Raw genomic sequence first — 26,210 nt, 5'->3', positions numbered from 1 at the left:
GGTGCTGGTGGTGGAAAGAAGCGGCGGGAGGAATGGTGAAGGAGGGCAGCGGCCAAGACCAGCTTCTCACGGCCCAGGTCTGGGTGTAGACCGGACACATCCTTGGCGCTCAATCCTGTTTCCTTCTATCCTCTCAGTTCTGGGGCAGCGCTGCCCGACTGGGGCGGGTGGGTGGAGGGCCGTGGAGGCAAACGGCGCCCTAGGTTGACGCGGTATCACCCCCAGGACCCGCCCCCTCCTCCATTCCCGCAGGGTCAGAGTCCTGGGTGCCCGCCAAACCGAGACAGCTCGAGGGCAGTTTTCCACTCGATGGGGCGGGCCCCAGAACCTGGGAAACACTCCGCCCAGGCCCCTCGCCCCAGCAGTGCAGGGGCCAGGGAGGAGGGAGGGAGGGGGCAGGGTGCCACCTAGATAGCGATTCCCTCCGCCCGCCCCCTCCCCGCTGGCCCGGCCCGGCTCGGCCTCTGGTCCGGCAGAGCCCGCAAGGGTTAAAGGCGGCCACAGGTGAGGTGGGCGGGGCCGCGAATTCGGGAAAAAGGAGCGCAGGGCCGAGGATGAAGGCAGAGAGCGGTGAGTCACGGGCGGAGCTGTCCTCGCTCGCTTGCTCGCTCGCCGGCTCCCGCCCGCCCTCCGCCCTCCCGCCGCCTCTCTCCGCCCCTCCTCCGCCGCCAGCCGCCGGGTCTTGTTGCGGCCCCCTTTCGCCCTCGGCTCCTGCCCCTCGCCGCTGGAGAGCCCGCCGGCGCGCGAGGCCCAGGAGCGCCCGTCGGGAGGGCGCCAGCCTGCCGTGCCAGGCGCCCGAGCGCAGCCTCGAGGTAGGAACCCGGGTCAGGGCGGCGAGGGGTGCGCGCATCGGGGATCGTCTCGGAAAGACGCGCCCGGAACGCGCCACAGCCTCCTCCGGCCTCGGGGGAGGTGGTCTTAAAGAATCCGAGGGGTTTAGAGCCCCGGCGGAGTGAAAACGGGGCGGACGGGCGAGGCTGGAGACTGGGGAAACTGGAGCGACTGGGACAACTGGAGGATTGGAACCTTGAGGACCGGGAGTACGGAAGTCCTGACCACCTGAGCACCGGTGATGGGAGAGGCAGCCGGCGGAAGGGGGAAGGAGGGTGTCTCTACCAGCCTTCCCGCCTTGGGGAGAGGCAAGCAGGGGTACGCGCCCGGCTGTCTCCCTTCCCGAGATCTCGGTAGCAGCCTAGTGCATCCCAGGATTGGGCTCCCCGGCCCTGTGGCGGGAGAGGCCACTCTGGAGCCTGGGTCGTTAGCCCCACCCCCCCGCCCCCAACCCCTGGGGCCGTTCCCAGGCGCCAAAAGCTATTAGGGTCCCAGGCCTCACTGCTCCCGCCCAGCCCCTGCTGGGCTGCCCCGCCTGGGCCTGAGGCTCCATTCCTGCCGCTTCACCCTGTTCCTTTCTTGTGGTGAGGCAGCAGGAGCCTGAGTAGGCGCCCCAATCCCCTTCTCCCTCTCTCTCCCAGACCACCAGGGCGACCTCCCTGGTCCCAGAAGCAGAAGGTGGTAGGGTCATCTGAATCCTGATTTAGGAAGGAAAAGTCCCTGCCCTAAACCACTGCGTCTCCTCCCCCATCATCAGAGAAGGCTCAGGCACCCAAACCCACATACTCCAGGCATCATAGCAGGGCTCCAGACCTTAGGGAGAGGTGGTGAGACGAGGGGGAACTTCAAGCGACAGGTATGTGGTCCAGAGAGGGGTGGGGGGTTCTTTAGGTTCCCAGTGGTTTAGGGAAAGAGAAACAGACCAGGAATATACCGTATATACCTCTGGTTCACAGAGGTATATACAGTACATATTTACTGACTGAATGAATACATTTTTTTTCAAGTGACTTCTCCAAATATGGCCTCAGTTTTCTCTTCTCTGAAATAAGAGGACTGGCCTGGAGCAGTAGTTCTCAACACTTGGCTTCATGTTAGAATCATCTGGAGAGTCCTAAAAATGATCCAGGCCTAGAATGCACGCCCTATATAATCTCTTTGGGTAAATTCTTCCTCTTAATTTCTGTGTGATTCCGGCTTTTCCTGTTGCTCCCCCCACTCTGTCCCCGAATCCCTTAAGGGGTGGCAATTTTATCTTCCCGAGCGTGCTGGTAAGCTCTTCTCTGGCCGACCCCTCCGAGCTTCACATCTGGTCTCCCCTAGATTGGAGGAGGGCAGGGGTAGCAGCCAGAAAGCTGGCTGGGCACTGGTGTAGGTCAGGACAGGGAGGGGGGCTTAGTTTCTCTGGCAGGGAGAAGTCTTCTGGAAACTGACACTGCAGTTGCACCCCAGGGAGGTGAAGTCCCTGCCAGAGGGAAAGGGGCATGGGAGTGGGTTTGGTGGGGCTGAGGCAACCCAGCCAGGCAGGGAGCTGGGGTGAGTGGTGTAGAGCAGTGAAATGCTTTTCTTCACTGAGCAGGCCTCAGGGATGGAAGGAGAGCTCTTTTTCCAAAACCTCAGAACCTGCTTTGGGCTTCGGGAAGTCAGGTCACTTTAAGCTTTGGGTTAGACCACCTCCCTCTCCCCAACTGTGTCCTGAGTTAAACTGGGGAAGCTGAGATGGGCCTAGATTCTCCATTTGGGCTGGCAGCAGATCTGTGGGTGGGCGGGCATGGGGGCAGGGGTTATGGGGCAATGCCACTGCCCCTCCCACTGGGCTGGGCAGCTACAATGGTTCCAGCACTGTACTCTAGTTGTATCTGACTGACCTACTTGCCTGGGACCAGCCCAACTTCCAGGATGAGCTGGGTCCTATAGGAGGGATCACCTAGCGGAAGGTAGACGTCCATCGTCCTCTGCACCTCACACCCTCAACCCTTCCTAGCACTCCCAAGTTCTCTTAACCGATCTTTAGTCCCCACCCAGACAGGCCTTCCTCTTTTTCACCTGGGGATGGGAAAGAAGCATTTGACAGGGAAGGGAACTGGGCTAGGACAGGAAATGAGACAGTTACTTTCCTCACTTTACCTCATCTTTTCCTCCTTTAGGTCCCACCTGAGGTGCCCTTGACCATCCCTGTCCCCCACCCCACCCCGGATCCCGGCAATGCTAACCGCCGTCTGTGGCTCTCTGGGCAGCCAGCACTCGGACGCGCCTCCCGCCTCCCCGCCGCGCCTCGACCTGCAGCCTCTCCAAACATACCAGGGCCACACGAGACCAGAGACTGGGGACTACCCCTCCCCGCTGCAGCCTGGAGAGCTGCAGAGCCTCCCGCTGGGCCCAGAGGTGGACTTCTCACAGGGCTATGAGCTGCCGGGGGCCTCCTCTCGGGTAACCTGCGAAGACCTGGAAAGCGACAGTCCCTTGGCCCCGGGACCCTTTTCCAAGCTCCTGCAGCCGGACATGTCACACCATTATGAATCGTGGTTCCGGCCGACACACCCAGGCACCGAGGATGGCTCGTGGTGGGACCTTCATCCGGGTACCAGCTGGATGGACCTCCCCCACACTCAGGGCGCGCTGACCTCACCTGGCCACCCCGGGGCGCTTCAGGCTGGCTTGGGGGGCTACGTCGGAGACCACCAGCTTTGTGCCCAGCCGCCCCACCCACACCCGCACCATCTCCTCCCAGCCGCCGGAGGGCAGCACCTCCTCGGGCCTCCCGACGGGGCGAAGGCCTTGGAAGCAGCCGCCCCGGAATCCCAGGGGCTGGATACCAGTCTGGATGGGACGGCCCGGCCCAAAGGCTCCCGGCGGTCAGTACCCCGCAGCTCAGGCCAGACCGTGTGCCGCTGCCCCAACTGCCTGGAGGCGGAGCGACTGGGGGCTCCGTGCGGTCCCGATGGGGGCAAGAAGAAGCATTTGCACAATTGCCACATCCCGGGCTGTGGGAAAGCCTACGCCAAGACATCGCACCTGAAGGCACACCTGCGCTGGCACAGCGGCGACCGCCCCTTCGTGTGCAACTGGCTCTTCTGCGGCAAGCGCTTCACGCGCTCCGACGAGCTGCAGCGCCACCTCCAGACCCACACCGGCACCAAGAAGTTCCCCTGTGCAGTCTGCAGCCGAGTCTTCATGCGCAGCGACCACCTGGCCAAACACATGAAAACCCACGAGGGCGCCAAAGAGGAGGCTGCCGGGGCGGCGGCGGGAGAGGGCAAGGCCGGCGGAGCGGAGCCCCCCGGGGCCAAAGGCAAGCGCGAGGCCGAGGGCAGTGCGGCTCCCTCCAACTGAGCTCCTCGTCCCGCCTCCCCGTCCCGCCTCCCCGTTGGTCTCCCCTGGGGCCATCAGAAGAGAGCCCTCTGGCCTGATGCCCTTGTGGGGGTGGCTTGAGTAAGAGAAGGTGGTTATTTATTGAGAGGGAGGGAAAGTGGTGCGGGGGTCAGGGAGCCGGGTCGCTAGGGATTTCATAGTCTCTGGGGCTGGACAGGACGGACGCGTTTGACTGGGCAGGGAGGAGCTGCGCATGCCCATCAGTTCTCCCCTTCCTCGCTCTTTCACTCACGCCCCTGGGCTGGGGGGTTGGGGCGGACTACCCCTACGGTGGCTGGAGGGCCGAGGGGATAGGTTGGAGGATACGGCGCGTCCCCGGAGCAGAGAGGAGTGGGGCCGCCCCGGGCGCTCCGGGTAGCTGTCTGGACACGTCGTTAGCGCCTGGGAACCCGGACATAAAAGGGCCTCTGGAGCCGCGCTGCAGCCCGGGTCCCTTTCATCCCCCTTAGAGTGCTTTACCCCGGGGTTTCCGGAGGGAGAGCTGAGATGGGGTAGCAGAGGCTGGGGCTCCCCCTAAGGGAGGAGTTTCTATCTGGCTGGGAGGATTGTCACCGCAGAAATAATGTCTCTGATGTGCCTCCTTATTAAGCCTTCCAGACCCGGCCTGATGGAGCCACGAGGGAAGAAGGGAAGAGGGCCAGAATGGGCGACAGCTTCCAGCCAGAACGGTGGGGTGGAGGAGGGAGCTAGATGTGGAGGTTGAGCAAGGAAGTCTCCTCTAAAATGAGAGAAAGGGATTTGGTCAGGGAGTGGAACTAAGCCCTCCCCTCTCTAACTCTGATTCAGTCCTTAACTCTTGGTCTTTATAAAAGTAAAGTTCAGTAGTCCACTCTCATCTGTCACCCCAGGCAGGCCTTCAAGACAGCCAAGAGCCCTTGCTTCAGAATTGACGTAGTTCCTCACCCTTGGTGCCTGGCATTTGCCCTCCCCTTAGGGTTGGAAGGAAGAGGGTTACCTCGGTTGGGCGAGGGTAGGTGGGGGTGTCCCAGCAGAGGGACCTCCAGCGGTTCCTGCTCAGAGCGGAGGACTCTGTCCCTGCCTGGCCATCTGCTTGCAGAGAAGCTAAGCCCCACTCTTTCTTTAGCTTGACGCTCCCCTTTCGTGCTGCCTAAAAGCCTTGCCCCTCCTGTAGAGTGTGTTAGGAGGCTCCTCCCCATCTCATCTCTTGTGGGGCTCCCCTTCCATATGAGGAAGTTGTCCTGTCACTGGAAGGGGCCTGCGTTCTGAGGTGATGTCCAGGAAGCTGTCCCTGATTCCCTTCTTTAGATGCTAGAAATACATCCTGTTGGTAATCCTGGAGTGGGGAACGTGGGGAGGGGGGGAAGCCAGAAGAGGCTGAGCCAGGCAAAGGAAAAAAGCTGATGGGGGCAGGGACTGACAGGCCACAGGAGCCTGGAACTAGTGGGCTTTCCCAGGCTCCAAGTAGAGGCCTTAAGATTCCCCCCGACCTCCCGTTTCCCTGCCTTTCTTTCTCCACCCAGAGCCCTGTGCAAGGATTAGTTGTGTATTGATTTTTTAAGTTATAAGCAAAGGGTATTTTATTTAATATTAGGACATGTATGTTCATGTTTTGTGTATCTGTGTATGTGTGTGTTTCTGTGTGTGTGTGTGTTTCTCTACTGAGCCTGGGGTCTCCAGCCAGGGAGACCCCATCTTGTTCACCCCAGCCGAGGTCCTGGAGCCTAGGCCCACAGCATCTCTTCCTTCCTTGGGGATATCAGTCCAAGGATTGGGTGCTATTGGGAAGTGGGGCTGGGATCTGGGTGGGAATATGTTTGTGTAGAAGAGAGCCCTTCTTAAGAGGGATGGGGTGACTCTCCCTGAAGGATGCATGGGCCTGGGGTAGGTTAAGAAGTAATGTCCTTTCTTTATGCTCCCTCTTCCCCTACCTCCTGCTAATCCGACCAGAGGTCCCTTTCCTTGCTGAGAGGGCTGGGGGCAGAAGAGAGCTGGCAGTGCCTGCAAGTTGCCTAGCCAGGTGGATGAGGGGGAGAGAGGGAGGGCCCTGTGGGTGTGAGATGCCGTTTTCCTCCAGCTGAGGAACCAGCCACCTCTCCCTTTGCTACTAGGACAGCCTTTCCCAGTGACCGTCCTCAGGGGAACTCCCAAATGTGCGTTGGGGAGAGGACAGCACGGATATTCCCCCCATGGAGGCCCTGAGGTCTAAGGTGTGCTGGTGAGCACTTTGGATAGGTTTTCTTCTGCTCCCCTCTTTTATAGATCTAGGTTGCTTGGCTGTCTGCCCCCTTCTAGGCAGTCCCCTAGAGGAGAAATGTAGGATTTTTTTTTTCTTTAAGTGCTGTGAACCCATTTTGGGGGGGAGGAGGAGGAAGAAACAGCCTGTGTTTTTTATGCCACAATAAAGTCATCAAACACATCACTGCTTCGTTTGTCTTCCAGCTCTGGTTTCCTTTTTGACTCATGGTGTCTCAGCAGCAAGGACCAGGCTGGCTGCAGGGTGGGGTGGACACTTCTCTTTGATCCTGCAGCCCTGGGCAGCCTCACCTCCCTTTGTTTGGGGGCAGAGCTGAGCTGATTGAAGGGTCTGATCCTGCCCGGAGGTTGTTGATGCAGAAGGAGGGTGGCGCTCCCTCGGGGTTGGTAGCTGGGCTGACTGTCCCTCCCTGGTCTTCTCCTGTGGAGATGAAAAGGTTCTAGATATTTCCTTCCTCTTCCACATGGAAGCCCCCTCTTTTGCCTCCCCTGCCAAGAATGCCGGTTCCCTGCCTTCCCACAGATGGCCAGCCCCTTGGCCCCCTCACCCCACCCCCGTGGGTGTGTGCCTGTCAATCAGGCCTTCTGGCTCTGAGAGAGGTGGGGGTGACTGACAGCGATTTCTTCACCCAGGATGATCCCTATCAGGGACAAGGTGATGAAAGGCAGCCAAGATATCTGATGGGCTCCCACCCAGCTGAAAAGCATGAGGGAAAGGTTCCTAGCGCAACTCCCAGCTAGAGACCTGCCACAGTTATGCAACCGCGGTGTGCACAGAATTTCCTCACTGGACCCATCGGGAACCCCCGGATATGCACACTTTCCCAGGCTGCTCAAACGCCTGGTGCGCAGTTGGTGCCTAACACACGTCAGACGAGTAAAAGCCTCGTGGCTCCAGAGCCCCGAACCTGGGAAAGTTGACAGAGGGTCAGTTTTTGGCTCCAAGGGGGCAGAGTAGGGTATTACGTTCTTTCACCTCTCCATCCTACATCTTGGCCAAAATTATCATCTACCCCAGTGGGATTCCTGTTTCCCCCCACTCTAACCCTAACCCAATTTCTCAGAGCCAAATATGGTACCCAGGCTGGCCCATTCCACCACTTGTTTGGGAGAGTCTGGGGTCACAAAGTTTCTTAAATGGGGGCATCCGAATGGTTTAGGGGTTACAGAGGAAAGCAGACCACTTGAGTGGGCCAAATGTTTGTTTCTGTCTGCCTGGGTGGAGGAGGGACAGGCGTGTTACGGGGACCTCAGGCCCACCCCACTCCCTGGGGCTCCGCTTTTGTCTTCCTGGTTCTGGGGGACTTAGACCCCAGGAGCCTGGCGAGTCCTCTCCTGCTCTCCCCCATTGCTGCCCCCAGGGACGGGAGGGCAGCTGTGGGGCTGGCTGGGCCTGTCTGGGCAGGGCTGGGACTGCCCCTCCTCCCCTCGCAGATCCTTCTGCCTCTCACTGCTGTGGCCTCTCCCGTTGCGGAGCACAGGCTCTGGACGCGCAGGCTCGGCGGCCATGGCTCACGGGTCCAGCCGCTCCGCGGCATGTGGGATCTTCCCGGACCGGGGCATGAACCCGCGTCCCCTGCGTCGGCAGGCGGACTCTCAACCACTGCGCCACCAGGGAAGCCCTGACCTGCGTTCTTATCGGGGGCCTTTGGTGGGGCCCTGACGCTCACTTGCTCGCTCTGACGGCAATGCTGGCTGGCTGCAGCCACAACCCCGCCCCCACCCCCCCCAGGCCACCTCCGACCCCTCAGTTCTGGCACCCCTGGCAGGACAGTCCTGGAGGGGCTGAGAGGGAGTTTGGGAAGTCAAAACACCTGGGCTGGCCCTCTGGGCAACGTCTCTGAGTCACCCTCTCCTCTCCTGGGAAGTGGGAATAGAATCCCTCTAGGGTGGGTGAGTGAAGTCAGGAATGGGAAAGTGACCGAGGAACCTGAAGCCTGGGACTGCAGCCTGGGACTGTGCTGTCCTGCCCGGTCCTGCCCCCCAGCGGGCAGCTGGGGAAGTTCAGGATGTGAACCGGCTTTCAGGTCAGCCACCTCGGGGACTCGCGTTTATCACCACACAGTCTTGATGTTTGCTTCTGGAATGACGTCCAATGGCAACCTCCCGACCCCCACCCCATACATAACACCGGAAGCAGCCTTCACCTCCCATTAATCCTTGCGAGTCTGGCTGCTCAGCACCTGAGCAGTGTAGGTTTGAAAAGAATCTCAGGCGCCAAATAGTCCAGTTGCTCCCACCCGGTAGAGGGCATATCAGAGTCACCCATGGAGTTTTTCCAGATGTTCCACTTCACTCCCCAACATCCCACCGAATTATGTCCCTTGGGGGTGCAGTAGAGCAGCGCTTCTCAAACTTTACACCTGGGGGTCTTGTTAACATGCAGATGCCTATTCAGTAGGTTTGAGGTGGGGCCTGAGATTCTGCATTTTTAACAAGCTCCCAGATAACGCTGTTGCTGGCAATCCGAGGACACTTGGAGAAGCAAAGTGTTATATTGTGTTGTGCAATGGGAGTTGCGTCGTTGAAAACTAATCCCTCCTCATCCCAACCATGGCTGAGAACCACTGATCTAGTCCAATGCCTTCACTTGCTACTGGAGGAACTGAGGCCCTGGCAGGTAAAGTGACCTGCCCGAAGAGACCCGCGGAGCTATATCATAGCAGGAGCAGGATGAGATGCCAGTCTGCACAGTTCCGGGTAGTGCTCTTCTCTGCCTCCAGCCCAGCTTCTAGGTCAACCTTCTGTGCAAGTGGCAGTCCCCTTTCTGAAAGTGGAGTCCATCTCCCTGGAGACAGCACCCTCTTGGGAATCATTCTTGTTTATCTAGAGGCAATCAGAAAATACCTCAGATTTCAGATGTCCCAACAGCCTTATCTGGGAGGTCTTCCCCGGCCATCACCCAGCACACCTGCCCGCAGCCTGCCTCCTGGGGAAACCTCGACCTCAGCCTTCATTCCCATCCCAGGAGTGACCACAGGCTGGGATGCTGTGGCCAGGGCTCCAATCAGCAGCCCTGATTGGTTGGCAGGGTGGATGTGGGAGAAGTATATAATCTGCCGTGTCTCCCCTCCCCCCTTTCCTGGAGGGCTCCGTAGAGCAAGAGGGTGTGAGATGCATTAGCTTAAATGCTGGTTATGGAGATGGTTTACAGAGGAAAATGACCTGGGAAGCAGAACATTTGGGCTTGGAGTCTACCTCCACATGGATATGTGCCCCCTTGGCCAGGATTTCTCCTTTGCTGTTTCAGTTCCAAATCTTTGGGCTAGAAATTTCCAAATTTCCTTTCAAAGCTAACCTCCAGTGAGTTTGAGCACTGCGGGGCAGAATTGGCCTTTTGGAGGTCGGATGGATTTTGTGCCTATGTGCCTTAAAAAAATGCATTAAATTATTCCTACACCTCCTGACCTGTGACCATTCTTTTTTTTTTTTTTTTTAGCATCTGTATTGGAGTATAATTGCTTTACAATGTTGTGTTAGGTGCTGCTGTACAACAAAGTGAATCAGCTATATGTATAAATATATCCCCATATCTCCTTTGCGTCTCCCTCCCACCCTCCCTATCCCACCCCTCTAGGTGGACACAAAGCACCGAGCTGATCTCCCTGTGCTATGTGGCTGCTTCCCACTAGCTATCTATTTTACGTTTGGTAGTGTATATATGTCCATGCCACTCTCTCACTTCGTTCCAGCTTACCCTTCCCCCTCCCCGTGTCCTCAAGTCCATTCTCTACGTCTGCGTCTTTATTCCTGTGTGACCACTCTTATAGATAGATCTATTTCCGAGGGGTTGGGGAGTGGGAGGTGGGAGATGGGGAGGAGTAGGAGGGACAGGACAGAGAGAGGATGCGGGGGAGGGGGCACCAGCCTGGCGTTGTACCTTTGTAATTCAAACCAGGTTACAAGTAGCTGAGGTTCTTCCGTCATCTCCGGATGCCCTAGCATTCCCCGTTCTCTAACAAATCAGCCAAGTTTTTCTTTCCTCCCCTTTCACGTGGGCTCCTTTCCACCCCCCAGGTCCCTCTCTCGACAGTGGCCCCATTGGAGGAGCTAGCGGATTCGTCGCAGCCTTTAACTGGCCTGAAAGCTGCGCCCGGGGTAGGGCAGGCAGCCAGCAGGACTCCGAAGGCCGCCTCGCTCCAAGAAGTGGTGCTGGCGCGCGCCCTGGTGGAAAATCAAGGAACTGCAGGTGCTCGATTCCGACTCCGCCCCCAGGCCCAAAGCCTTCCAGGTCATCTAGGAGCCTCCGCCCCTTGAGACCGACCTTACCCGAAGCGGAGCCAGTGGCGCTCGGGACTAGGCTGCGGATCCTGGAGGGAGAGAGGGTGAGGGGCATACAGTATTGGGGAAGCGAGAAACTGGCAGACAGAAGAGTGGCGTGCGATTCTTGGAGAGGGGTTGGGCAGCGAGGGAGACGCTCCCGCGACTGCCCTGAAGGGTCAGGACTTCTGGGAGAGCACGGCCCTCGGAGCATGCGGTCTGCGCCCGTCTGCTGGCTCCCAAGTCTGGAGCCTGGCGAGAGAGTGGGCGTCTCCGTCGCGCACGCCGGGCATCGAGTGTGCGTGCGGTGCTGAGCGTCCAAAACCCGACGGCAGTGTCTTCCCTGAGTGTCTCACGTGTTGGGAGAAGGGCTCCCTAGGACTGCGCCCCGCTCAGGATAATGGAGAGGTGGCACGAGAGGGACACACTCATCTCCACCTCTCCGCAGATGGCATCGTGGAGCCCTGACACCCCATGTTCCTGCGACTGCTTTGTCTCGGTGCCCCCGGCCTCGGCCATCCCAGCTGTGATCTTTGCCAAGAACTCTGACCGGCCCCGGGAAGAGGTGCAGGAGGTGGTGTTTGTACCGGCAGGCACTCACGTCCCTGGGAGCCGGCTCCAGGTGGGTTAGGCCTTATAGGGTGCTGGGAGTTGTGGCAGAACTAGGCGTTCTTCTAAGACCTTCCTCCTCTGCTCCCCCCACCTGGGAAGCTGCCAGATGTGGTGAAATGAGCATGAGCTTTGAGTCTACCGACTGGAACCTAACCTATTATTTAGTCTCTGTCGACCTCAGTTCCCTCATCTGTAAAATGGGAATAATAAGACCTTCCGCGAAGGACTGTGTAAGGTGATGGGCATAAGTGCCACCACTTTATAGGTACCTCCTTTCTGAGTGGACTCTCCCTTTCTCCTCCCTTATCTCCAGTGCACCTACATTGAGGTGGAACAGGTGTCAAAGACCCATGCTGTGATCCTGAGCCGCCCTTCTTGGCTGTGGGGGGCTGAGATGGGTGCCAATGAGCATGGTGTCTGCATTGGCAACGAGGCGGTGTGGACCAAGGAGCCAGTTGGTACAGGGGAAGCCCTGCTGGGCATGGATTTACTCAGGTGTGGACCCTGCCTCCCTCATCCCGTCAATATACCAGAAATCTGGGGCTGAGTACTGACCCAGGCCATCCTCCTTGCCCTGCCCCCAAGACTGGTTCACAAGCGCCTCCCCCTTTCTGCCCACTTTGTCATCATCTCCAGGGAGGCTGTCCCTGCCCCGCCCCTCTCTTGGCCCCATCTCCACAGTCTGGTAAGGAGCTCCCAAGTGTGGCCATCTCTGGGCTTCTGCTGACCCAGAAATAGGACAGTGGTTTAAAATTTTTTTCAATAGAAGTAAAATTTTTTTCAAATGAAATCTCAGGGAGAATTTTGATTTGTAAAACCACTAAACATGGAGCAGCTCTGATTGGAGAGGTTGGAGGGCTCAGGGCACTTCTTTCTCCAAGAATACGTTTCAGTCCTTTTCATGAACCCCTTAGAGCACAGCTTGAAAACCACTGGCCTATATGTGCTTAATACAACCAATGTTGGCCGATTTTCTCTGTGACTTGGGCCTGTCACCAAACCTCTCTGGGCCTCTTCTGTCCACTGAAGCTCTGCCACCAGCCACTGATACCCCATCGCCCTCTGTCCCCTGGACTCTCTTTGTGCCAGGCTGGCTTTAGAACGTGGCAGCTCAGCCCAGGAGGCCTTGCACGTGATCACAGGCTTGCTGGAGCGCTACGGGCAGGGGGGCAGCTGCCGGGAGGACCCCATGCCATTCTGCTACCACAACACCTTCCTGCTGGCCGACCGGACTGAGGCATGGGTGCTGGAGACGGCGGGGAGGCTGTGGGCTGCGCAGAGGATCCAGGGTGAGCGGCCTGGCGCTGGGGCCTGCCTCCCAGAGGTGTTCCCCTTTTGGGGTGGGAACAGTGCTGGGGGCAGGGAAGGCCCGATCCAGGAGCAAATGTCCCAGGTGGTGGGGGCATCCAGGGAGATGGGAAATGAGTCCACTCAGGAACTTATCCTCCCCCCTCACTTGGTTGAGTCCTCTTGTGCTCCACCCTGCTGCTTCCTCCGGGGAGCCTTCCTGGACTTCCTGGTGGCCAGGTTTCTCCCTTAAACGCAAGCAGGTTCCTCTTCTTGATGCTCACCACAGCTGCAAGCTCACAGTTATTTCTGTGATCGGTTTGTCTGTCTCCCCCTCCACGAGGGTTGTCTGTTCCCTTCACCACTGTGTTCTCAGCACCTAGCTGAAACCCTGGCACAGGACAGGGGCTTAACGATAAACGAGTGACTCCCCATCTCCTCCGCAGAGGGGGCCCGCAACATCTCCAACCAGCTGAGCATCGGCACGGACATCTCAGCAGAACACCCTGAGCTCCGGCCCCACGCCCGGGCCCAGGGCTGGTGGGGTGGGCAGGGTGCCTTTGACTTTGCACAGACCTTCTCCCTGACCCAGCAGCCTGTGCGCATGGAGGCTGCCAAGGCCCGCTTCCGGGCCGGGCAGGAGCTGCTGCAGCAAAGGCAAGGTCAGTGAGTGGATGGGGTGGGGGCCGGCCTCCCTCCCCTCCCACAGCTTCAGGGGGCTTAGTCTGAGGCCGGAGGGCCCCTTTCTGCCCTGGCAGGGGGCATCACGGCAGAGGCGATGATGGGCATCCTCAGGAGCAAGGAGAGTGGCATCTGTATGGACTCTGGAGGCTTCCGCACCACGGCCAGCATGGTGTCTGTGCTGCCCCAGGACCCCACACAGCCCTGCGTCCACTTCCTCACTGCCACGCCAGACCCGTCCCGGTGAGAGTGTGGGGAAGGCTGGGGAGAACGGGCCAGGCAGGGGAGACGGAAGGGTGCGATAGCCCTCAATCCTTCCATCCCTGTCCCATCAGGTCGGTGTTCAAACCTTTCATCTTCAGTGTGGGAGCGGCCCAGGTCCCCCAGGTGCTGTCCCCCACTTTTGGAGCACAGGATCCTGTTCGGAGCCTGCCTCGATTCCAGACTCAGGTGGATCGCCGGCACGCCCTCTACCGCGGACACCAGGTGGCCCTGGGGCTGATGGAGAGTGAGCAGGTAACCCCCAGGGAATCCCCCACTCCCAGCTGGGACTCTGGAAACATGAGGGGACCTGGGAGTGGAGGAAAGACTGCAGAGCTGGGGAGAGGAGTCTCTCCCTTCAAAGCCAGCTGTCCAGGAGAATGTTGGGCGCTCTGTCCTTTCTCCTGCTTCTGTGAGATGGCAGCCACGCCCCCCTTCCGGAGGGAAGCCGGTCCCAGGGATTCAGCGCTACCTTTCCCGGGCAGGATCGTGGGCAGCAGCTCCGGCAGAAGCAGCGGGACCTGGAGCAGGAAGGCCTGGAGGCAGTGCGGGGGCTGCTGGCCAGGGAGTGGGCCCCACCGCCCCAGGAGCTGGGCGGCCTCTTCCAGGCCTTTGTGGAGAAGGAGAGCCAGGCATATGCCTGAGCCCGGCTCCTCCCGGCTTGGCCTGGGGTGCAGCGGGCTGCAGTGGGCACAGGACCCCTGGGGTAGAGGGACAGAGCAACCCCTTCACCGCCTCCGCCTTGTTCTGAGTGGCCGGGTCAGCCTTTGCCTTAATAAATGTATTCTGTTTCCTCGTTCAGTGTCCAGGGCCAGTGGGCGTGGGAGAGCCAAGAGAGGGCAAAGGGCAGCCCTAAGGTGGCTGCAGGGCCTCTGGGTGCCTTGCTGGGCGGTGCATTCTTCTGACTTGGTGAAGGTCTTGGGGGGCCCTGTGGGGAGAGGAGGTGGCCCCCAGGCGTGTGGGTGTGTGTACACGGAGGAGCATGCATGCCTGGCACAGCAGGTGGCCGCTACGTGGGGAGGATTAGAACCAGGGCTTTTTGGTCCTTGACCCGAACCTCCGAAGGGCACTCCCTGGGGGGGCGGTGAGATGTGTGCACTGCGAGATGGCCTGAGGCGGGGTGCCCGTCCCTTGGGCAGTTCCTGCAAGATCCTGTTCTTTGGAATCAGGCTCTGTGTTCCTGCCACTGTTTCTGGGTGCTTTTACTGACAGCTTCCCCTGAGATTCCCCCGAGTGACACAGAAGACACATGCAGGGCCTGGGGATACTTTACTGGGGACAGGCTTCTGTCACAGGCGAGGGCTCTGAGGGGGAGGGAGACCCACTCCCCTCTTCGCTCGTCCGTGTTCCTGGGGCTTTGCTGGTAGCGATGGGCTGCGCTTCACTTCTTGATTTTTTCGGTCACAGTTTTGGTCTTGCTGGGGGCCCCAGCCGGCGAGGCCTTGGCGGCTGCGGCCGCTCTGGCCCCCTTCCCTGCCTGAACAGTGCTTTGCTGGCTCCTGGAAGCCGGAAGGCATGGTTTCTTGGTGGCAGAGGAGGCTTGTGGCAAGGAGACGGGCTCGAGGGATGTCTCCTTCCCTTGCCTGGGAGGGACGGAAGGGCTGCTGTTCCCGGCCATGGGTGCCCCTGGCAGCGGTGGGAGGTCGGTGAGGGCGGGCCGCATCTCCACCCTCAGTAGGTGCTCCAGCAGGGCTGTCTGCTGCCTGTGCTCCCGGTGCCTGCTCGTCTCCTGCTCCAGCTCCTTGAGGAAGCCTGTGAGGGGCCAGGACGGTGGGTGGTGGATGGAGCCCCGGGCTTAGCAGGAACAGACTCTCCCCTACCATCCCTAATGAGGAGGAGCCTAAGATGGGGTGGGGAGGACGAGTCACCTGCATGCCCAGACTGGTCTGGCCCGGGGACCACGTCCCCAGACACCACCGCTGTCTTAGCTTCTCCCAGATCCCACAGGGCAGGCAGGGGTGTGCTCTGGGGATGCTGCAAGCCTTGGAAAGCAGGGTCACCTCGCTCTGAGCAGAACGGGCCTCTCAGCTCTGGGAACTCCTCGTCCTCATTGCTTGAGGCTTGATCCTCCTCGTCCGAGGTCCAGCGCTCTGCCACAGGCTGCCCGTCTAGGTCCAGGAGCAGTGGCAGGGCTTCTGTCACCAGCCTCCTGCAGGGCAGAAAGAACAGAGGCTACCACTCAGAAGGGCACGCCTGCGCGTGGAGTCTGGGAGGATGCACAGACACAAGCCACAGCAGCCACTCCAGGAGGGGAGGTGTTCTCGAGCTGGAAGATAGGCCTGTGGTCAGGCCAACCAGCTGAGGGCAGGCCCCAAGTGGAGTTATGGGGGGTGGGAAGGCCAAAGGGGCCCAACTCGAGCTGCAGTGAGGGTGGAGAAGGTGCCAGGGATGGCCCCCCCAGGTTTGCAGGCCATCACCCCTCTCTTCCCACCTTCACTTCCTCCTCACCTGTAGCTCTCCTGGTTGGTGCAGCTGTTTCCAGTCAGGTTAAGGATGAGAAGGCTCTCGGGGAATTCATCTGCACACAGCAAAGAGAGGAATAATGAGGTTCTCACACCCACCTTCCTGTCTAAAGCCACTGCCTCTTTGCACAGCCCCCCAGAGCCCCGGAGGATGTGCCGATAATGCAGGCACGGGGAGGGAGAGCAGAGAGGAGGGAGGGCACCACCGGGACTTATTCCATGAGCCAGGGCAAGGACGTTCCTACCCAGCTTCAGTATTTCTATCAGGTTATCAGAAAGGTCCAGAAACTGGAGGTGTGGGAGGTCGCGGAGGTTTTCCACCTGCCTGATTCGGTTTCCTGCCAGAGACAGGAAGCTGTAGGGGAAGGGAGGGGGAGAGACCGCTGAATCACAGAACAGCTGAAGCGGGGGACGGGGGGACCAGGCGTCCGGGGCCCCCTGGCTAGGCAGCCGGATGAGAAGTGGGGACGCATGGCCTTCTGGGGTGAGGGAAGCAGAGCTAGGCTTGCAGGGTCCTCGGCTGACCAGCAGCTGGGCTTGGGGAGATCTGAGCTAGTTCTTCGGGGTATTACCAGGTTCCTCCCCTTCATCCTCCCTCTTCTTCCCTCCCCCCACCCTGCCTGAGCCCTGGCACCACGTACCGTAAGGAGGGGACGCAGGCCAGGTTCTCAATTCGCTCGATCTTATTCTGCAGGAAGAAACCGAGTTGGGGAAACCAAGCTGAGGTCAGCTGAATGGGGGGCCTTTTAAAGGGACAGAGCCCCAAGACCATGTCTACTCTTGAGGCTGGAGATGTGGCACTTTGGGAATGATCATCCCACTTCTTGAACTGGTTGTCACTACCTTGGGATGATTTGTTTTCTCCAGGTGGATGGTTGAGGGCATAAACTTGGGGCTGGGCTAAATTTGATTTAAGTACCCTGATCACCCCACAACCAAAGAGTGACCTGGACATCAGAGAAGGAAACCAAGGGGAAACGGGGAAAGGGAAAAGGCTTTGGTGGTGGATTACACACATGGAGGGGACAGTGTACCTATACTACTTTGGTCTGTCAAGTTTCTGTGGGGGAAGGTTAAGGGATCTGGGTATATTCAACCTGAGGGAGGCTGGAGATCAACCACCCACCCACCCCCACTACCACCACCACCAGAAAGCCTTCAAGGTTCTGAAGGATGCTGAGGAATCTCGTGGTTCCTTCTTCCTTTTTTTCAAAACAGGAAATGGACTTGAGCTATATAACGTGAGAGATTTAGGGCAGACATCAAGAAGGACTTCTAGAACAAGAGAATTGTCTGACAAAAAAACAGTGACTCAAGAGCATGGTCAGCATGTCTTTTGGGTGGCTTGGTCTTTCAATTCAAGATAATTCCTGATTCATCTGGAAACAGTTGCTATGAAGGTCTGCCTGCCTGAACACCAGTAAATGGGCAAGATGACCTGGTTGGCTCCTTTCAGATGAGACAGACATGGCCCACAGGGGATGCAGTCCTGTCCACAGGGAGGAGTAAGGGCAGGAGGCAGGAAGTTACCCCTTGCAGATAGAGGCTGTGAAGATTCTGGAAGCCCTCTAGGTTCCTGATAGTGGTAATTCCCTCCCGGTCCAGGCGGACAGTCTGCAGTTCAGCAAGCGTGTGGAACCTGGGCAAACGGTCAGCAGGGTTGGCTAACAAGGCCACTTCTGTGGTCTCTTAGGAGGAAGACGGAGGGGAGGGTGTTTCAAGGAGGGGGTGGATGGCTCAGTGATTGCTCAGATGTCAGGGACACCTGCTTGACTCATGAGGCGGGGTCTAGATCGGGGAACCTGGGTTGACTTGGAGACCTGGGTATCTGCCAGTAGCACTGGGAGGGATAAGAGTGAGAGGTGAGTAAGGGCCCTTGGACTGGGAAACTGGGTGATGGCAGCTTACGGTTCCTGCAGAGGCAGGGGAAGACTTCCTCCAGCCAGCTTGGGCTGGGACAGAGAGGGGACAATCTCTGCAGGAAGATCCTTCCTCACCTCCCTTCTGAGTGGTCCATGGAGGGAAGATCACTTGTTCCACCCACCCATTCATTAATCCCCAAACATTTACTAAGTGCCCATCAGAGACAAATGAAAGAGTCCCTGCCCATCACTACTAGGGAAGCTGGCCAAACATCTATGACAAGTGGATGACAGAGGCATGTGCAAGGGACTAAGGGAGTCCATGGATTATACACTGCATTCAGACTGGGGTGTTCAGGGAATGCTTCCTGGAGGAGGTGACATATGAGTAGGCGTTAGCCAGGAAGGTGAGGGGGGATGAGGAGAAGGCATTTCAAGCAGAAGGTATAGTATGTGCAAATCCAGACTTTCTTGAACTTTAATGTGCCCATGAATCCCTTAGGGGGTCTTGTTAAAGTTCAGATTCTGATTCAGTAGGTGGGCCTGAGACTCTTCATTTCTAACAAGCTCCTAGGTGATGCAGATGCTTCCCACTCATCTCAGCACCACTCTGAGTAGTAAGGTGCTAAGATGTGAGAACACGGGGTCTTAGAGAAATCACACACTTATGGAGAGTGGCAAGAAATAAGGCTGAAAAGGCAGCAGAGGTCAACTCAGGCTAAGGTGTTTGGATTTTATTCTGGAGGTACCAGGGAGTCAGGTTCTATCAGATTTGTCATTTAAAAGGATCACTTTGGCAACAGTATAAGGTGCCTGGACTGGGGGTAGAGAGACTAATTAGGAGTTTGTTGAGAGATGATGACTTACTTAAGACCCTGACTTAAAGCAATTGAGTGGGCATGGTGAAAAAGAAATAGAATGATTTTTAAGGAGGGAGAATAAGTTGGACATTGCCACTGACTGAATGTGTGGAGTTAAGTAAAGAGAGGGACAAAGAAAGGTAAGTTGACAGATCAGTAGAGCTCAGGGGACTGGTCATCCTGTGTGTTTCAATATTCCAGCACCCCTTTCCTCTCCCATGCACTCACATCTTCTCTGACAGGTCCTCATCCTCAGGGAAGGCCAAATTCCGCTTAGTGATAAGGGCTTCAGTAATGCACACACCGCCTTCCTCTGGACTCTGGGCAGGCTTATCTGTGAAAAGAAGAGTCCAATTGTTACATTTCCTGATTCTTGGAGGCCTGACTCTACTGTTAGTCAATTGTTCTACCCAACATCCCACCTCCCTACTCACCTCCAGGCATGATCTAAAAGCTGCTGGCTTGGGGAGGGATTTGAACGAAGAGGAGCAGAGCAGCTTGGACAGCCCCTGGGAATGGAGGAATGGAGCCCCAGGATGGTATGAGGATCAGAAGCTCAGAGAATTGGGGGACAAAGGAAAGGGGTTGATTCAGAGCAAATTGTTGGGGTGGCATAGAAGACGAAAGTAAATCGAAGTGGAGTTTGAGGGGTGTATAGGGGCTTTACTGGCCGCCTACAGGGGGCTTGTAGGTAGATGGTGGCGCGTGCGGATGGCAAGAGCGGTTGAAGGAGTCTAGTGTCGTTGCTAGGAGACTGGACGCCAGATGGGTCATCCGGGAGGGCAAGCTCGCCGGTGCCGGGCTCGGCGCATTCGTGTTGCTGCTCCAGCCGGCGGCTCCGCCCTCCGCTTCCGGCCCTGGGACTACCCACAATCCTTAGCTCCTTCCGTCTCGCTAGGCTCCGGGCCGTTCTTCCGGTGGCGATGGCTGCGGCCGTGGCTGGGATGCTGCGAGGGCGTCTCCTGCCCCAGGCGGGTAAGGAGCGGCCCACGTCTTCTCGGCGCGTTCCGGCCGATGCTCTCTACTCGTCTCCCTCCTCTACTACTAATCCCGTCCCGAAATCTCTGATCCCAGACACCTCCTGATGACCCCTGACCCCAGCTAGATCGCCGGCCTCCTTCCCCCATCTAATTTCCTGTGAGTCCAGACTCTAGTAATAACGACAACACAGCAAAAACGTCAGCGACAACTACAGTATTTATTCTCGACGCCCCAGTCCCCCTGCCTTGTTTGGGGTTTCTCTAGCCCACCACCCAGCTCTTTTCTGCCTCCAGAGATTCCGTAAGGTCTCAGCCTAAATGTCATCTCAGGCCTTCCCTCGCCACCCTCCGCAAAGGTTTCCCCTGTTAAATCTGTATCTCTCACCCTGTTTACTGACCCCTTCGCCTTATCACAATCTAATTTAGCATGTTTTTATTTATTGTTTTCTCTATCAGACTATAAACTCTATAATGGCAGAACCCATGTTCATTCAGCATAGCCAGCATGTGGCATGGTGCCTGACATTAATAGGCATGCTATAGATATTTGTTTAATGAATGATTTTGAGTACGTGATATAGGTCAGGCACAGTGATAAGTACTTTACATGTATTATTTCATTTAAACCTTAAAGCGTCCTTTGAAGAAGGCATTATCTTCCCCTCTTTACAGATTAAGAAACTCAAGTTTAGACCAATTGAGTGACTGGTCAAGGTCACAGCTAGTAAGTGGCAGGAGAGAGATTAAAATCTGGTTCCACGTGTGTCAATTATATCTCAATAAACCTGCAAAAATTTTTGAAAAATCTTGTTCCATCTGATCTAACTTAACAGTTAGGTTTTGTGGCCACTGGCAAGAAAACCTCTCACTTAAGCAAATCTCCATGCTCTCTGACTGTTAGAGCCACCTTCTGGCTGCACCTTTCTCTGAGATCCCATTCCGGCCTTGGGAAGGGCTGAAAGTGGGAAGCTCTAGCTTGGGTCCTTTTGTTGAGCGTGAAGCGGTTACCTTGGCTTAGGGCTTTCGAGTGGCTCCCTTGTCTTCTGAGGGGTGCTCTCCAGCAATGCCTGTAAACAAGAAGCATAGAGAGGAGGGAGACTTGTTTGGGGGAGCTGTGAGGACAGTATAACTTTTCCCTCTTGCTTCAAATCATGGGGGAAGGAGCAATGCGTAGAGCAGTGGTTCTCAAACTTCAGTCAGCATCAGCGTCACCTGGAGGGCTTGTTAACACTGTTTTCTGGGCTCCGCTCCAGAGCTACTGACTCAGTAGATCTAGGACGGGGCCCGAGAACTTGATTTTCTAACAAGTTCCTGGGTGATGCTGATGTTGGTTTGGGGAGGGGTGGTGGTGGTGCACACTTTTGAGAACCACTGGCTTATAGCAGGGGTTGGCAAACTATGGCAGGGCTAGTCACCATCTTTCCTACATAGTTGTATTGGAACACAGCTACATCTGTTTGTTTACATATTGTCTATGGTTACTTCCATCATACAGTGGCAGAGCTGAGTAGTAGCGATAGGCCATATGGCTCTCAAACTTAAAATTTTTATTTGGTCATTTAAGAAAACATTTGCCCAGCTCCCTCCTCCTTTTTAAAATGTATTCAAAATACTTTCTCCTTTGTTCTCATTTTTTCCTTATCTCTGCATAAAGAGCTGGAGAAATGGGCACCTCCAAGGATCAAGCACCTGAGCTAAGGTCACCAATTAAAGAGAAGAGAAGGTTCGGGGATTCAGCTTTCTAGCAGAGTTCCTTGTCCCACTCAGTGCTGAGGCTAGCTCTGTGAACTCTGGTTGTCTGTGCCTAGGGGGTGGGTTTTGTCCATCTGGTGCAGACTAAGAGACTGCTTCTCACCATATGGCCGTTTCTTCTCCCAGGCCAGCTGCCCATCCGCCAGCTTGTCCGCTATGGCTCCAAGGCTGTTACCCGTCACCGTCGTGTGATGCACTTTGAACGGCAGAAGCTGATGGCTGTGACTGAGTATATCCCCCCCAAACCTGCTGTCAACCCCAGATGCCTGCCGCCCCCTCCCAGGCCCCCCCAGGAGGTAAGAAACAGGCTGGGCATGTCGCCTGGTGGTGGGATGGTGGATTAAAGTGATCTTGTTTCTGTGGCCATAATGAAGTAGCAGTCCAGGACATGGTCATCCACATCATTACTTCCCCACTTTGACCCTGTAGTCCAGATACTTTCAAATGAAATCTGCACTTGATTCTGCGTCGGCCTTTTGGGCTTTGTGGTTTGGACAGCGTTCCTGGATTTCCTTCATTCTTGTCTCCAAAAATGTGTGTGTGAAAGCTATCCACACAGGCGGAGGTAGGAGAGAACATCGCTCCCGTCTTGAAGCTTCCACGTTTTCTTAGAGGAACAACACGAGGTTTTTTGTCCTTGAAAAAGACCAGTGGAGAACTGGTAACTTCATGGTGGTTCTCAGCTCCACAAGTTCTCAACTTTGAGAAACACTGTCTTGAGAAAACAAAGTCTTGTTCTGTAAAAATACCTCAATTTTGAATTAACATTGCAAAAGAGTGATCTTGTATTTATAATTGGTAAAATAATTCAGCATGAGTACAGTGTCAGGGATAATTAAATGATTTTACAGTATTATTATCAAAATAATGTTTGCTGGGTCAGACTGCTGTCCAGTTCAAGGGGACTGAGCATTCTCAGGTTTTAAAAACACTACTCTAGGGAATTTCCTGGCAGTCCAGTGGTTAAGACTCCGTGCTTTCACTGCCCAAGGCCCGGGTTCAGTCCCTGGTTGGGAAACTAAGATCCCGCAAGCCACATGATGCAGCCAAAAAGAATAATAACAAAAACTTAAAAATATATATTTATTTACTTATTTAGGCTGCACCTTGTCTTTGTTGTGGCACATGGGATCTTCCTTGCAGCCTGTGGGCTTCTTTAGTTGTGGCATGTGGACCTCTTAGTTGCAGCATGCATGCCGGATCTGGTTCCCTGACCAGGGATCAAACCCAGGCCCCCTGCATTGGGAGCACAGAGTCTTACCCACTGGACCACCAGGGATGTCCCAATAATAAAATTTTTTAAAATTAAAAAAATAAAAACACTGCTGTAAAGCCTGTGGTTATCAAATGGAAATGAAAGGATGGAGTGGGAGATAGAACATGTCTCAGAGTCAGGGGCCCAGCTCTCCTGCCTGTACCCTGATCTTCGTTAGGGCATCACTGGAAGCTCCAGCACCTGTCCCTGAGGGAGTAAGGGTTATAAGGAGACGGGGCATTTTACATCCCCTTGGGCCTCCTTTTCTGACTGCAGGAGACAGGCCTCGTCCGGCTCCTCCGTCGGGAGATAGCAGCAGTTTTCCGAGACAACCGAATGATAGCTGTCTGCCAGAACGTGGCTCTGAGCGCGGAGGACAAGCTTCTCATGCGGCACCGGCTGCGGAGGCACAAGATCCTGATGAAGGTCTTCCCCAACCAGGTAGAGAATGGCTCCCTGACGTGGGTTGCCGTATTCCCCTCCCTCACCCCCATCTCAAACCCCAGCATCTCTCCCAAGATGTGGCACTCCTGACTCCTCCCTGCCACGGCAGCCCTCTAGTCCGGGGCCTAATCTGTGATTAGGGTTTGAGGAGACCCTCGGCTTGAGCCCTCAGCCTGGTGTGGCCTGTGACCAAGGTGGGTGACTCCTTCTCCTACTTGACCCCAGTAAGCCCTTCTTTCTTGCTGTTCCAGATCCTAAAGTCCTTCCTGGAAGATTCCAAGTACCCAAATTTGCTGCCCCTTTTTGTGGGGCACAACCTGCTGCTGGTCAGTGAAGAGCCCAAGGTCAAGGAGATGGTGCGAATCTTGAAGGGTGTGCCTTTCCTGCCGCTGTTGGGTGAGCAAGCTCCCCTGCCAGTTGGGGATGAGGGTGAAGGGGAGTGGGTGCTAGAGCAGCCTGCTGCCATCTGCAAGGCTTTGTGGGTAAAGCTGTGGACATGCTTGGAGGGGACACCCTCTCGCGATGGAGCCTGCGTCGGTAGCACCATTTGATGAGGGCTGCTTGTGTGTGTCACTCCGCGGAGGGGAAGTTCAGACACCTTGAGTCTAGCAAGGGGGTAGTGGGTATTGAAACCCACAAAGTCAAAGATACTTAAAACAAATAGCCCAAGTGAAGGGTGCTGAGGGATAGTGAGCAATGTTTCCTAGACTCCCCTGATGCTGAGAGTCCCTGGAGGTGCTTCTTTCAGAGAATACTGATTTCACAGGTCTGTGTTGGGGGGCAGGAATCTGTGTTTATTATACAGACTCTCCCCACCCCGCCCCCCCGCCCCAAACACACACTCCATGGTTCTTCAAGGAAGTTTAGGAAGCTGACTTAGTGGGGGTTGGACCAGGTAGATGTATCATGTAAGGGATTCTAGGGAAGAGTTAGGAAGGAAGGGAGAGGATTGATCTGAAACAGTGGGAGTGGGGCGGGGCACAAGTGGGAACCAGATTTTGGGGAAGGCTGGGAGGTAGAAAAGGGCAATGGAGAGCAAATTCCTAGGGTTGGACCATTATTTTTGGAGAAGAAAAGCATTTGTGGGAGCCTCGCTGATCCTGTGTTCTTCCAGGTGGCTGCGTTGATGACACCATCCTCAGCAGGCAGGGCTTCATCAACTACTCCAAGCTCCCCAGCCTGGCCCTGGTGCAGGGGGAGCTGGTAGGAGGACTTACCCTCCTCACGGCCCAGACCCACTCCCTGCTTCAGCACCAGCCCCTCCGGCTGACTGCCCTGCTGGATCAGTACGTCAGACAGCAACACGAGGAGGACCCTGTCGTGCCAGCCAGTGGGCAGCCGGATCCTCCCGACCCTGTTCCGGACTCGTAGCCAGCCTCTTGTACCCAGCCTGCCCATAAATACACTCTGCCCCGTTGGCTGTCAGAGATATGGGGAACTTGGGGTGAGGAGTGGCGTTTGTTACCTGGCTTTCACTGACAAAGATCTCTTCCAGTACATGGCAACCCAGAGATGCAGAGGGATCCCATTTCAGAACGGAGGTGGCTCGTAATCACTGTCTTTGTCCCTAGTTTTCCCAACTTGGGACCTGATAGCAGCGGTCTCTTTCCATTCTCCAGGTCCAAGGCGGAGAAGCCTTTGGTTTCTGTGTTCACTGCCCTTGCTGCACGTGCCTCCCAGCCTATCCGCTCGTGGCTCCAATGTGCCAGAATAGCGCAACTGAGTAATTGATTGTGCTGAGAGTGGCATCTGTTGAGAGCCTACTATGCCAGGCTCCCTTTCCATGTGCTAGATCCTGTATTCCTCACATGTCATCCCCATTTCACAGAGAGGAAGACTAAGGGGAGGAGAAGTTAAATAGCCCGCCCACGGTCATGCAGTTGGCAAGAGTCAGCACAGGGACTGAGCCAGGCTCTTCCTACTCTGAAGATGCTGCCCTGGTTTTCTACACTAAAGCTTTTTCATTAGGGTCCCAAGTGTGCTTGGGTGTTAATTCTGCGCCCTCAGGGTGTGCCATGTCGTGGAAAAGTTGGGAGCACTGCTTTATGATAAAGTGAAGTGCATTTTACTTACTGTGTTTTGCTGTTGACAAGCTTATCCTCCCTGTAGGCTTATTCCCAAGGTCATCTCTGACTCACTTCTCTTCCTAGAAAATCCTTCCTCTTCCCATGTCCAAGCCTGTTACCTCCCTGTACTTGCTCCCACAAATGGCATTGCTTAAGCGCTTGTCCTTTTGAAGGCAGCTGCCCTCTTTGTCCAGTATCTGGCCCATCTCAGGTGGTTCAAAACAAAAGAGCTGGGACTTCCCTGGTGGCGCGGTGGTTAAGAATCCGCCTGCCAATGCAGGGGACACGGATTTGAGCCCTGGTCCGGGAAGATCCCACATGCTGTGGAGCGACTAAGCCCGTGCGCCACAACTACTGAGCGTGTACTCTAGAGCCCGTGCCACAACTACTGAGCCCACGTGCTGCAACTACTGAAGCCCGCGCACCTAGAGCCCGTGCTCCGCAACAAAAGAAGCCACCGCAATGAGAAGGCCATGCACCGCAATGAAGAGTAGCCCCCGCTCGCGGAAACTAGAGAAAGCCCGCGTACAGCAACGAAGATCCAACGCAGCCAAAAATACAATAAATTTATTTAAAAAAAAAAAAGCTGAGGGAAAGCCAGGATTCTGTTTTAATAAGGGGGTCTGGGGGCTCTTGAGTAGGAGGCCTCATCCAAGTCTCAGGGAACTGGAGGTTTTTAATGGAGAGGGGGTGTATGACAAGAAGCCTGCCCTTGTCCTTGGTTGGAGCGCATTCCAGGTGGACGCGGGTGATGCGGGGAGTTAGTTGATCATTGCTCTAGGAGCAGTGCCACAGCTTCCTTAGTCCTGGGCAGACTCTGCTCTGGCAATGATGGTCTGCAGCAGCTTTTCCTTCCCTGGTTCAGGACCAGCTCTCCACAGTGCCCAGCTCTGTGCCTTTCGCCCAGGGATGCTCAATCAATAGGAATTGAATTAAAAGGCCCCTGAGGCTCCTGGATGCCAGAGCTGGCCTGGCCAGTGGTGCCCAGTGCTCTCCCTGACTCCCAGAACC

The 26,210-nt window shown here is 56.2% G+C and overlaps 4 protein-coding genes across 4 annotated transcripts; 3 read left to right on the top strand and 1 right to left on the bottom strand.

The window, feature by feature from the left end:
• Positions 1-3,036: 3,036 nt before the first annotated feature.
• SP6 (Sp6 transcription factor) lies at positions 3,037-4,164 on the top strand (the record flags this gene model as incomplete). Its single annotated transcript, XM_082860560.1, has 1 exon — positions 3,037-4,164. One exon carries the CDS (start codon positions 3,037-3,039, stop codon positions 4,162-4,164), a length of 1,128 nt encoding a protein of 375 aa, XP_082716686.1.
• A 6,528-nt stretch (positions 4,165-10,692) lies between these two features.
• On the top strand, positions 10,693-14,314 carry SCRN2 (secernin 2). The gene is made up of 7 exons (XM_082860231.1): positions 10,693-11,299; positions 11,603-11,784; positions 12,379-12,578; positions 13,023-13,238; positions 13,335-13,500; positions 13,593-13,773; positions 14,004-14,314. Exons 1-7 carry the CDS (start codon positions 11,078-11,080, stop codon positions 14,160-14,162), a joined length of 1,326 nt encoding a protein of 441 aa, XP_082716357.1. The 5' UTR covers positions 10,693-11,077; the 3' UTR covers positions 14,163-14,314.
• Positions 14,315-14,899: 585 nt separating this feature from the next.
• LRRC46 (leucine rich repeat containing 46) lies at positions 14,900-19,146 on the bottom strand (the record flags this gene model as incomplete). The annotated part of the gene is made up of 8 exons (XM_082861582.1): positions 14,900-15,270; positions 15,519-15,667; positions 15,967-16,036; positions 16,226-16,335; positions 16,622-16,668; positions 17,511-17,619; positions 18,931-19,036; positions 19,137-19,146. 8 exons carry the CDS (start codon positions 19,144-19,146, stop codon positions 14,900-14,902), a joined length of 972 nt encoding a protein of 323 aa, XP_082717708.1.
• Positions 19,147-19,617: 471 nt separating this feature from the next.
• On the top strand, positions 19,618-25,856 carry MRPL10 (mitochondrial ribosomal protein L10). The gene is made up of 5 exons (XM_082859892.1): positions 19,618-19,677; positions 21,561-21,730; positions 22,966-23,130; positions 23,385-23,529; positions 24,248-25,856. The coding sequence occupies exons 1-5, from the start codon at positions 19,626-19,628 to the stop codon at positions 24,502-24,504; spliced, it is 789 nt and encodes a 262-aa protein (XP_082716018.1). The 5' UTR covers positions 19,618-19,625; the 3' UTR covers positions 24,505-25,856.
• Positions 25,857-26,210: the final 354 nt, after the last annotated feature.

The sequence above is a fragment of the Leucopleurus acutus genome (genome assembly GCF_964270905.1).
Source record: "Leucopleurus acutus genome assembly, chromosome: 19".
Taxonomy (NCBI): Eukaryota; Metazoa; Chordata; class Mammalia; order Artiodactyla; family Delphinidae; genus Leucopleurus; species Leucopleurus acutus.
This window is presented reverse-complemented; position numbering and strand designations above follow the sequence as displayed.